A 12,442-nucleotide genomic window follows, 5' to 3' on the forward strand; every position below is an offset into this window, starting at 1 on the left:
AATCATTTCCCCGATGCACTTCTTATATTTCGTTGTATTGAAGCTAAGGGAATAAGCTTATTATGTAAAAGCTGCAACAAATTTGCATAAGCTAAGCAGAAAAGGTGAAGAAAATAGAGAAATAGCATTAATAAAAACAATATCCAGAATGATTCTGCAAATACACCAAACAGAGATTGTAATGACAGAAAAGAAAAAATAATGAAACAAACTCCTAAGCTAGCTTGTTGTTCTTCTCCTGCTCAAGAAAGCAGAGAATTTCTCGGCTGGCAACGTCTCCCAAAGCTACTATTTCTTCAAACCATGCCATTCCATCATGCTAGCTCTGATCTCAAGAATACCAGGCCAGATTAATCTTCAGTTCATCACAGATTACATCAACAAGGTTTTCCTTGCTTTATTTAATTCACCAACAACATCACGAATCTTCATTCTATCTGCTGGGAATTCCACAGAACAAGCAACCCCAACTTTGATCATACAAACAAAGCACACATCAAATTTGTCCTTCTCCTCGCTGGATTTCCCTTTCTTCCTCATTTGTATTTGTTCATCTCTTTCTTGGAGAATTTTTGGATCTGCAATCTCCACTTCTCTGTCTGCTAAACCAGCCTTAGCGTAGCTATGAAGGTTTAAGCCGTCTTTGAACAATTCATCTGTAGGGCTCTTCCCAGTGAGCATTTCCAAGATTAGTATGCCAAAGCTATATACATCACCTGCTTTTGATGGCCTGCTTCCCAAACCATATTCTACTCCAAAAATGAAACAAAAAAAAAAATGACTATCCAAATGTAGATTACAAGAGTAAATGCATTAGAAAGTAGAAAGAAACTTGGAGAAGTTTTTAGGCATTAGTGTGAATTATAAAACTTACCTGGAGGTGTATATCCCAGCGTTCCTTGTACTCCTATAGAACTATGGTCGTTTGATGAAGAGATTTGAATCCTTTGTTGTAGAAATCTTGCCACTCCAAAATCACTTACATGTGCACTCATGTTTTTATCCAGGAGAACATTACTCGGCTTGAGATCGCAATGGATTATTGCAGGTTCACAATCATTATGAAGATAATCCAAAGCGCATGCCACATCAATGAGAATGTTTAACCTTTCAACAAAAGTTAACCTCCTATTGTCTTCAATCTCGGGATTCTCTTGCGGACTAAAATGCAACCAGTTTTCAAGGTTTCCATTGTCCATGTATTCGTAAACTATAGCCTTAAAATCATTTCCTTGAAGATCAAACCCTGAGCAAGCAGTTAGCACCTTGACAAGATTGCGGTGTCGGGTGTTTTTCAACACCTCACACTCAGCAACAAAACTTTGAGAAGCTCCACGGTGTAAAGATCAAGTACTTTCACTGCAAAAACAGTTCGATCATGATCAAAAGATCCTTTATATACAGCTCCAAAACCGCCAACTCCTAGTAAATTTTCTTCAGAGAACCCATTAGTGCACTTGAAGAGGGAATGATATGACACTCTTAAGATTGGGTTTTCTATCAAATTAGGAAAGGGTCCTTTTCTTTGTCTTCGTAACCATCTATGACAGAGAATAAACACTACAACAGTTAGCCCAACAATCCCAAAAATCAGAGGAATTACTATTTTCAAGTAACCTTCTGAATTCTTCTTTTTGGACTTTGTCGTATTGCATTCAGGGAGTTTCAGCTCAGGTATACCCCCACAGAGCTTTTTATTTGCTGCAATTGAAATAGAGCTTGTGTTGTTGAAGATTCCTGTGGTTGGTACTGCTCCTTCAAACTCATTGTATGAAAGATTCAAATTCTGTAAAAATTTGAAGTCTTTCAAGAAAGTTGGGATTTGACCAATCAAATGGTTGTGAGAAAGTTCTAAGAATTCCATACCCCTAAGATTTGCCAAAGCTGGTGGAATTGGGCCTTCAAGATTGTTATTTGTTAGATTCAAGATTTCCAAGTAAACGCAACTACCAAGCTCGGGTGGAATAGGGCCTGACAATGAATTATAAGATAGATCCAAAATCCCTAGATTTTTCAAATACCGAACCTCTTTTGGAATGGAACCTATGAACTGATTGTGGGAGAGATCTAAAAACAATGACAAGGATGAGAGTTGAAGAACTTCCTTAGGGATGTGCCCACTAAGGTTGTTGTGAGAAAGATCTAACAATTCTAGGCTTTGGCATTTTCCAAGACTTGCAGGAATAGTATCATGGAGGTAGTTTCCTCCTAAACCAAGCTTTAATAAAAGGGTTAGGTTTCCTAAAGAAGGTGGAATTTTTCCAAAAAAATTGTTTTCAATTAATCCCAAAAGTCTCAGATTACCAAGATACCCAATCTCAAGTGGAATTTCTTCACTGATTTTGTTCTGAAACAATAGTAATACTTGCAAGCTGATGAGATTAGAAATCCCACTTGGGATGAATCCTGAAATCTGATTGCCGCAAAGGGAAAGATATATAAGGTTTCTTGAAAGGTTAGTGATTGATGTAGGCAATAAACCTCCAAAATTATTACCACAAAGGTCTAACGTTTCTAAGCCGGTTGCATTGCCCAATGAAGAAAGGAATTTCAAATCAAAAACATTCCCTTCCCCAAGATGGTTACTTCCTGCCGTAAATTCCTGTAGTTTTTCCAACTTTCCAAGGTCAGGAACTTTTCCAGTTAGTTTATTTATACTTGCAAAGATGTACACTATGTTTGTTGCATTGGATAATGTAATAGGAATATTTCCTGTGAAATTGTTCCCATGAATAGCAAAATAAATAAGGCGGGGAAGTGTGATAAACATGTCTAAGGGCAAAGTTCCCTCTAAGTAATTGATGCCCATATCAATACCCAACATGGATGAATGGTTGAATAGAGAAGGGGGTATAGTGCTGCTGAAATTATTTTCTCTGACTAAAAGGTCACGTATTTCAGGTAATCTACATAGAGAATCAGGTATTTCCCCAAATAAGTTGTTAACGGAGACGGAAAAAGTATTAAGCAGTGAAAGATTTCCTAAAGAATGGGGGATTTTACCACTAAGGTTGTTGTGATAAAAAGAAAGGAATCGAAGATTAGTTAGGGTGCCGAACTCTGATGGAATGTTGCCTGCAAGATTGTTGAATGAGAAATCTACAAATTGCAGGTTTTTACATGCAGAAATATTTGACGGTATAAACCCACTAAATGAGTTATTGGTGAAAAGCAAAATTTGTAATCTATGTAAATGACTGATGTCTTGTGGGATGTCACCTGAAAAACTATTGTTTCGACGGTCCAAAGCTTTGAGAAAGCTCAAGTTCCCAATGTGTGAAGGCAGTGATCCCACCAATTTCAGGGACGTGAGGTTTAAGGACACGACTCTCAGGTGGCGGCGGCCACACAAAACACCAGGCCACCCACAGAAATGGATGGTTTCATTCCACGAGGCCATGACACCAAACGGATCATCTTTGATCATGTTTTTGAATTGAAGAAGTGAGATAATGTCGGTCTCATTGCCTGGTAGCTTGGAGGAAGATGAAATAAGGGCAGATCCTAAAAACAAGAAAGTGAAGAAATACAGAGAAAGGATAGGCTTAGTGGAAAAGAAATGGCAGGTTAGCATAAATTTTAGCAGGCTGGATACCTGTTTACATGACAGCTGAGTTGACATTTTTAATAATTTTTAATAAACATTAAAAAATTGAAGGAAGAGGGGGATGGTCGGTGGCCACCCCGTCGTTTTTTTTTTTTTTTTTTTTTTTTTAATTTTAAAATTTATTATTAAAATTTATTATAATTATTTAAAAATTATTAAAAATGTCAACTCAGCTGCCACGTAAGCAGGTAACCTGCTATCAGGTGAAATTGCATACATTAAGAGTGTTCAGTGACCTAATTACACTTTTTTTTTCGTTTAGTGGCCTAATTGCATTTTCAGGTTACGTTCATTGGTCAATTTGAACCTTATTCCTAAATGTCACAATATAATTTAATTTGATATCAACAAATTTCACTTTTAGTCATTGGCTATTGTGTTATTAATATTCAACGATGACACAATCATTATTTCATGGACCATGCATTGTTAATAAAAGCGTGTAGACCATAAATAAAAAGTATATTTTTAATATACTAAAAGTACATTATTTGAATATTAAAAATACATTATTTTGTATAATATCAAATAATGTACTTTTAATATATTAAACATGTACATTGTATTCATCGTCGACTAGAAAAAAATTGCCTTGAAGACATAGGCTTACACAACCCAATAGACCCATTGATGATGAAGTCCATGAAGACAAATTATAGGATAAACTAAAGGTGTAAACGAGCCGAGCTGAGCTCGATAAATAATAGGTAAGCTCGAGCTTGAAAGTTGAAGCTTGAGCTCGGCTCGGTTATGAAACGAGCTGGTTCGTGAGCCACTCGACTGTAATTTTATATATATATATATATATATATATATATATATATATATATATATATATGGTTGAGTTCAAGTGAGAACCACTATATTATAGAGGACTATGCGCTATGCGGACTGGTGTAATCATGTGCCATTAGTGTGTATGTCATGTGCCTGGCCTATTGTAGTCGTGTGCCACAGTTTGTATGTTGTGTGCATAGGTTTGTTAATTAATAGAGCATGTCTTTGAAACCTGATGTTTACATGTATTCTTGTGTGCCATTGTGTATTAAATCGTGTGCATGATACTAATTTGTTGTGTGTCCGTAATCAGTCCGCACAGTCCTCTATATATTGTTGTCCTCATATGAACTCAACCCTATATATATATATATATATATATATATATATATATATATATATATATATATATATATATATATATATATATATATATGGTTAGCGAGCGGCTCGACGACCCACGAGTCTAAAATATTTGAGCTCGAGCTCGGCTCGATTACGAAATGAGCCAGCTCGAGCTCGAAGTTAATCGGGCTGCTAGCGAGTTGCTCGGCTTATTTACACCCCTACGATAGACTAAGGTCTACTTTGCAGTGTGGCAACCATTATTGCATGGGTCGTGGTCCACACGATCCAAAATGGCGTCGTCTCCTCATTTAAGAAGAGACGATACCATTAACTCCATCCACTATTGCAACATATATTTCTATAACTCATAAAGTACATTAATCTAAAGCATAAAATATATTATTGTAACTCATAAAGTACATTATCTTACCCTAGAAGGTTCATTATTTTAACACATATACATAAAGTTCATTATTATAACTAATAAACTACATTATTTTAATTCATAATGTCCATTATCTAAACACATTAGGAGTAGAGAATGTGAGTCCACATACATAATAGGAGTCTTACAAGGGACAAATTAAACAAAACCAATAGAAAATATATACACGAAACTCCACAGTTGGTCTTGTGATTCTATCCAACACAGAACAAACTACCAAACTAGACCACTATCACAGGAAGCCAAATTAAAAATTTTGTACTTACCAAACTAATTGTATAACGAATTCCGCTGAAGTTGCTATTAGAATAAATATTTTGTATGGACCATTGGGTGAGTTTGTAAAGCCATGAATTTCTATCAACTAATTAACTGCCTGTGGAAATAAAAGAATTTTATTTCTCCATTGATATTTGCTAAAAGCTACGTAGCACCAAAATAGAAACAAGAAATTGGAAATGGTCCTTTGCGAATATGACAAATTAAAAAAATGTGAGAAACCAAATGTTAGAAAAAGGTTTATAATAATTATAATAAGTATAGGAGGCGAACGAACTTGTGGTCTAGTGATATGTAGTGACTCTTAACTTCTAAATGGGAGGTGATAGGTAGTGGGGGTGGTATTGACTCTTTGTGCTTCAAAAGGTTATTACATTGTAATAGAGTCTTTAGTATTCAAATAATAATAATAATAATAATAATAATAATAATAATAATAATAATAAGTATAGGGGTATATATTTGTAAATATATTTTCTAAATATGCATAAATATTATTTGCCATCAATGGTGTCATTCTTTCCAAAAGGTTAAACCCCAACCCGGCCCGACAGAGCATTTGGGAGGATGTAAATCATGGTATATCAACTGAACATGAACCACAGAGGCTAGACCTTTGCTTACTGCGCACAAGGAGCCCTCTCACTTTGAGAGGTTACTCTCATACTGCCGCTGGTGGGACTCGCGCAAATTATGCCCTGGAAACGTGTTCATCTGGAAACGTGTTCACCATGAATGATGAACACGGATCCAAACGATGTCGTTTTTACGGAAATTTTTTTTTATAGTTAATGTGCTGTTAACGGCGCGCGTTTGTTCAGATTATGAATTTTCTGTTATGAGATTATGAATGTACTGTAAATTCATAATCTCATAACAAAAAATTCATAATCGCATAAAAGAAAAACATTTATTAAATTATGAATTTTCTGTTATGAGATTATGAATTTACTGTAAATTCATAATCTCATAACAGAAAATTCATAATCTCATACCAGAAAATTCACAATCTCATAACAAAAAATTCATAATTTCATAACAGAAAATTCATAATCTCATAAAAGAAAATTCATAATTTCATAACTGCACATCCATAAATCAATGTCTGCACATTCATAATTTATGAATATTGAAGAAACTTGTGCGAAGAGGAAGTGAAACCGCGAAATGTGAAAATGAAGAATAAAAGTCGCGCGGTTAATTAAGAAAAAAAAAAAGAGATAATGATGCACCGTTACCGTTGGACCGTGTTCACCATGGATGGTGAACATGTTCCATGGCATAACGATTGTGGAACTCGATCCCTGGTCATTCTTTCCAACTTTCACCTTTATGGCCACTTGAGCTGCCCATGCGAGCCATCAATGGTGTCATGAAAGAGTGGTAGGAAGGGCACTACATGAATGTCACAACGCACAAGAAAGCTATCTGTAATGTAATTTATTTGTATTTATATGATGCGATCCATCAATTATGTCGGGAAAATAAACTCAAAATAATGTATTTTCCTTGGAGGAAATTAAGGATCTTGATTATCGGAGAAGAGGAAATAAAAAATAATATTCCACTTCAATTTTTGTACCACCTCAAATAAACCCCTCAATTTTATTTTATTTTTTTTCTGAAAGCTATTTATGTGGATTTTGGTTCCAAAATAAAAATTTTGACAACACCCAAATGTATTCTTTTGATGTCCTTTCGTTTTCATCAACAAACTGGAGAGACCGGCATAACCATTTGCACACTGCACTCATCTACTTACAACAATGGTATCATGTAAGAATCCCTGGGAGGGCACTACATGAATGCGACAACCTAAGATAGCTAGCTGTAATATGATTTTTTTTTTTTAATTCGTTTTTATCCGATACAACTTTGCTTTTACCATTACTAGTAATTTCACCCGTGCGATGCACGGAATGGAATTGTTGTAATATATTAAGAATATTTAAATCGATATATAATTATTTAAGAGTTAATTTCACCAGAGGTCGCTTATCTTTCCTGACAATTCCAAATTTAATCCTAGACTATAGTTATTAATTTTATTACGATTTATTCTATGTTATAATTCTTACGTTAATATTCTTACTATTATTATTAACACTTAATTACTTTTAGATATTATTATTACCACTTATATTATTATTACTAGTATTTTTTATGCGCGATGCGCAAAAACTAAGTGCCCAATATTAATACATTATATTAAAATTTTAAATTTATTTAGATTTTAGATATTTAAATTATTCTAAATAATAATAATAATGTAAATTATTTTTATAAATTTGATATTTATATTTTATGTAATAATTAACATATAACTCAAATATATAATGTGTATATATTATTATTAATGAAGAAGATAAGAAAATATATGGTGGATGCATGTGCATGGTAACAATAGTGGAAAAGATAACAGAAGTTATAACGGTAGGGGTATGTTTGTCCAAAATTATTATTATTAGTTTCTTTTCAAGTTCTGTTAGTATATAATGGCCGTGAGGCACAATAATAATATAACCATAATTAAATATTCTTGTATTGTATTCCGTGAGTCACAATAATAATATAAAAATAATTAAATATTCTTCAATTCTATATTCTTCTAGGATTTCTATTACCATCATTAATTATTCCCTAATTTACCATAATTAAATAATTTGACCAATTATAAAGAAAGATTATTAAATAATGCACTGGACAATTTTTTAATTAAAAATTTTAAAAATTCATTAATAAAACATAATGTTCTCATAGTCTTTTCTTAGAAACTATTTAATAAAGCATTTTTTTTGTAGAAATTGGTGGGCCAAACCGCCTACGCAAGGAAAGTGGGACCAAGTTAACAGACACTACCCAATACAGAAAGCTAGTTGGGAAACTCCTATACCTCACTATAACAAGGCCAGACATCAGTTTTGCAACACAACAACTATCTCAGTTCCTAGACTGCCCAACAGACATTCATTTACAAGCAGCTCACAGGATTCTCAGGTATATTAAAGGGACACCTGCCCAAGGTCTTTTATTCCCAACTAATAATCTGCTTTGTTTAAAGGGCTTTTCTGATTTAGATTGGGCTGCTTGCCCAGATACTAGAAGATCAGTATCTGGTTTTTGTATATTCTTGGGATCAGCTTTGATTTCTTGGAAGGAAAAGAAACAATTAACTGTATCTAGGTCTTCTTCAGAAGCTGAATATAGAGCAATTGCTGCAACTTCTTGTGAGATCCAATGGTTATGTTACTTGTTGAAAGCCATAGAAGTTGATATGCCCACACCTGCTATCTTGTTCACTGATAGTAAGTCAGCATTGGCCATTGCTGAAAATCCTGTATTTCATGAGAGAACAAAACACATTAAGCTGGATTGCCATTTCATAAGGGAGAAATTGCAGAATGGAATAATCAAGTTGCTACATGTTTCATCCCAAAATCAGCTGGCTGATGTATTCACTAAACCTCATGCTCCAAACAGTTTCTTTTCTTTCATAGCCAAGCTTGGTCTACATAATATGTATGATCCAGCTTGCGGGGGATAATAGAAGATAAGCAAGCCAAATCAGCCAAAGATAGACAACCAGCAGAGCAGAACAAACAATCCTTTTTCTGTTATTTCAGTTAGTTGCAGTTAGTAGTAGTTAGTTGGTTAGCAGCAGCAGTTCTGTTCTATCTTCTTGTATATAAACCTTGTTCTTCCTCTGTAATGAATGATGAGACTTTCTTCTTCAATTGACCTCCTTTCCCTTCTAAATCTTGTCAAAATCTGGAAGCATATCTTCTCCAAACAGTAAAATTAAAGTGCATAATCTTACCAACACAATATGAGAATTGTCCTAAAGCTTAAATAAATGGTATTGATTCAATGTCCTCTACATAAGGAGAGGAAGTTCTCAGACCCAACAATAAAATGAAATCATTCATGGTACACCATGTGAAGAATAATTGTTAGTATACCTATGGTGCCACCCAGTTCTATGACAAAAACGTCAGCTGGGGCCATCTTTTCCATCAACAAGAATGACTGCTATGCGTTCAATCCATTCTTGAATGGCATCTGTTATGTGAGGGACAACCTAACAAGGGAAAAAGCATAACACTAAATAAGATAAAGCCATAAACCATGTATTGTATATATATACGTGTGCATATATATATATATATATATATATATATATATATATATATATATATATATACACTCTAAAAGTAAAAACAAACCTGAACAGTGATTCCCAAATAAACTCCTCTTCTCTCCTTATCAATAACTAGTTTAACCTATATGATGCATGAAAACATATAGGGAGTAACAATTTCATGTTTTGGGCACGTTTCAATATCAAAAGCTCTCATTTAAATGGATAGTTAGTTGTTGATAGGATCTCACATCGGCTCCACAAGAGATTGTGGAGTGGTACTTAAGTTGGGGCCAAACCTCCACTCATGAGCTAGCTTTTGTGGTAGAGTTAGGGTTTTGATTTGGGTACCGTATCATACGGTGCTCTTGTTGAGAGGCGGGAGTATGGTGGGTGTTAGGAACAAGTGTAATTAAATTTTGATGACACCAAACTCACTAGGATTGTAGACCCCTATTTTTCCTTTTGTAGTTAGAACTCTTATTTCAAACGAAAGTTATTGTAACTCAACAAATGATTCACACTAGTTGGTGCACAAATCTTAGTTGAGGCTAGCATAATAGGTCTACCCGAAGACATGAACAAGACAGACGAAAGATCGTTGAAGACAAAAGATGTAAGAACAAACTTTCGGATGAGCAACCATTTGACAAAGAGGATCTCTCCTCAAAGAGAAAGGTCGAAAGATAAGGACAATATTTCGAAGAACCTCTCCGAGAAAATAAGTTTAAGATAAACTTATAAGGACAACCTTCATTTAGTGAAGCAAGAAGAATGTTGTCTGTGACTCAAAGTTGGGCAATCATTTGGGACAAAAGGTGTCCTAGGAATGATTTTCACAAAAGACAAGGAGCATTAAAAGACTTGTACCATCTTGTCAGAGAACAATGACAAAAGCCATAATGCCTTTGGCTCCAACGGCTACACAGTACAGGTGCATTAAATGCTCGGTGTCCACTGATCAATACACACTGGTTATTAGGTTTGAAATCTTCATCTCCCTCTAATAGGTGAATTTTTCCCATCTATAAATACACTACTGGAAATTATGGAATTTCCGACCACCTGAAAGTGATCTTAAATCAAATTAATACCAAAAAGTGGTCAAAAATAGCAACAAAGGTTTTTTCGGATACCAAAAGTGGTCGAAACAAGGCTTTTGACTTGATTTAAGATCACTTTCAGGTGGTTGGAAATTCCATAATTTCCAGTAGTGATACCTCTCTTCACCATTGAAGAAGGTGTTGGTTAATTCAACAATTGCTATCCATCAAAAAAGCTCTTCAAACAGTTTCATCTCTTAAAAGCTTTTTATAACCAGTGATTCTGTGAAGTTTTCAAAAGGCTCATCCATTATCCACACTTCACAATCTTTGAAGAAGTCTTGCATCTTTTAACTTGAAGATTCATCTAGACATCAAGACAAGGCTTCAACCTGTTAGAGAAACACAACATCATCTTTCCAACACTCAACTCTTAGGAAGAAGTTGATAGAGGTGGAGTAAACTCGATGAGTTGAAAAACCTATCAAGTGGCTGTCCAGCTTAGTGATCAAGGAAGCCAGATTGAAGTAGTTTGTACTAGGAGTGATAGTGCAAACCCTTTCACAAGTTGTGGAAGCTAGAAGAGTGGAGTAGGCTTCGTTAACAACCAAACCACTATAAAAATCTCTCTCTCCATATCTCTTTAATTATAGCTCTTTATCTTTCGTGCATTGCATGTCATACTGACCAAACGCTAAAAGCTTCTAACGAAAGTGTGCAAAGCATGTTTAAGACGAAACCTTATTCCGCTATGCATCAATCCAAAAGGAGTACCTCTGTAAAATTGATTAGAGTCTATTCACCCCCCTCTAGACTCTCTTTCGACCCTGCCAGGACCAACAAGTGGTATCAGAGCAGTTGCCTTGTACGGTAAACGTTTTGTTTTACTGCCTGGTAGATCCCTTTTTACAAAGTCTATATAAGCTATTTTTTTTATTTTTTTTTTGTCTTTGCACCTATTTTCTTAAAAAGAAAAATGGAAAGAGATCATGCTAACCGGTCTAGGCCTCTTGCCTTTAATCTCTCTAAATTTGATGATTGCAAGTTAGGATGCAGGTCCATCTTTCGGCAATTCATGATGAGATGTGGGATGCCATAGAAGATTGTCCTATCGTGGTTATGATGGTGAATACACAAGCAGCTGCTCAAGGAGCAGATCCTGAAGTCATGATACCGAAACCTAAGTCTCAGCTCACCTCAGACGAAAAGACAAGAGCAAATCTCGACAACGTTTCACGAGATATACTCTACAAATCTCTAGATGACTCATTGTTTCCAAGAGTACGAAAATGCAGGACAACAAAAGAGATTTGGGATACTCTCATGAGCATAGGCGAAGGAGACGAACAAGAAAATGATAACAAGCTGACTGTCGCTATGAAGAAGTTTGAAGACTTCAAAATGCTGCCAAACGAAACCATCACCGACATGGAGCTTAGGTTCACGAAACTTATGGGTGACCTTTCAAATCTTGGAAGGGAGCTAACCTAAAAGGAGAAGAACCTAAAGATACTTCGAGGACTTCTAAAGTTATGGGAGATGAAAATCTCTCTCTCCATATCTCTTTAATTACTGCTCTTTATCTTTCGTGCATTGCATGTCATATTGACCAAACGCTAAAAGCTTCTAACAAAAGTGTGCAAAGCATATTTAAGACGAAACCTTATTCCGCTGTGCATCACTCGAAAAGGAGTACCTCTGTAAAATCGATTAGAATCTATTAACCCCCCCCCCCCCCCTAGACTCTCTTTCGACCCTACCGGGACCAACAGTGGGAAAGGGCTACCACTACAACAAATTGAATT

At 35.2% G+C, this 12,442-nt stretch overlaps 3 protein-coding genes across 3 annotated transcripts; 1 reads left to right on the forward strand and 2 right to left on the reverse strand.

Annotated features, from left to right (window-relative positions):
- Positions 1-323: 323 nt before the first annotated feature.
- On the reverse strand, positions 324-1,199 carry LOC109189818 (probable LRR receptor-like serine/threonine-protein kinase At3g47570). Its single transcript, XM_019340446.1, has 2 exons — positions 875-1,199; positions 324-749 (listed from the first exon to the last, which is right to left on the reverse strand). Exons 1-2 carry the CDS (start codon positions 1,197-1,199, stop codon positions 373-375), a joined length of 702 nt encoding a protein of 233 aa, XP_019195991.1. The 3' UTR covers positions 324-372.
- Positions 1,200-1,294: 95 nt separating this feature from the next.
- LOC109189819 (probable LRR receptor-like serine/threonine-protein kinase At3g47570) lies at positions 1,295-3,452 on the reverse strand. The gene is made up of 2 exons (XM_019340447.1): positions 3,220-3,452; positions 1,295-2,712 (listed from the first exon to the last, which is right to left on the reverse strand). The coding sequence occupies exons 1-2, from the start codon at positions 3,425-3,427 to the stop codon at positions 1,295-1,297; spliced, it is 1,626 nt and encodes a 541-aa protein (XP_019195992.1). The 5' UTR covers positions 3,428-3,452.
- An 8,235-nt stretch (positions 3,453-11,687) lies between these two features.
- On the forward strand, positions 11,688-12,128 carry LOC109189820. The gene has a single exon (XM_019340448.1). The coding sequence runs from the start codon at positions 11,688-11,690 to the stop codon at positions 12,126-12,128; it is 441 nt and encodes a 146-aa protein (XP_019195993.1).
- The last annotated feature ends 314 nt before the right edge of the window (positions 12,129-12,442 follow it).

This window comes from Ipomoea nil, unplaced genomic scaffold, assembly GCF_001879475.1.
Source record: "Ipomoea nil cultivar Tokyo-kokei standard unplaced genomic scaffold, Asagao_1.1 scaffold1564, whole genome shotgun sequence".
NCBI lineage: Eukaryota > Viridiplantae > Streptophyta > Magnoliopsida > Solanales > Convolvulaceae > Ipomoea > Ipomoea nil.

Coding starts and splice junctions, on each gene's coding strand:
- LOC109189819 (XM_019340447.1), bottom strand. CDS start 3,427: ATGATCAAAGATGATCCGTTTGGTGTCATGGCCTCGTGGAATGAAACC. Junction 2,713..3,219: donor TCGAAACAATAGTTTTTCAG/GTGACATCCCAC, acceptor ACAATTTCACAG/GAAATATTCCTATTACATTA.
- LOC109189820 (XM_019340448.1), top strand. CDS start 11,688: ATGCAGGTCCATCTTTCGGCAATTCATGATGAGATGTGGGATGCCATA.
- LOC109189818 (XM_019340446.1), bottom strand. CDS start 1,199: ATGGACAATGGAAACCTTGAAAACTGGTTGCATTTTAGTCCGCAAGAG. Junction 750..874: donor GCTGGGATATACACCTCCAG/GTAAGTTTTATA, acceptor TTTTTGGAGTAG/AATATGGTTTGGGAAGCAGG.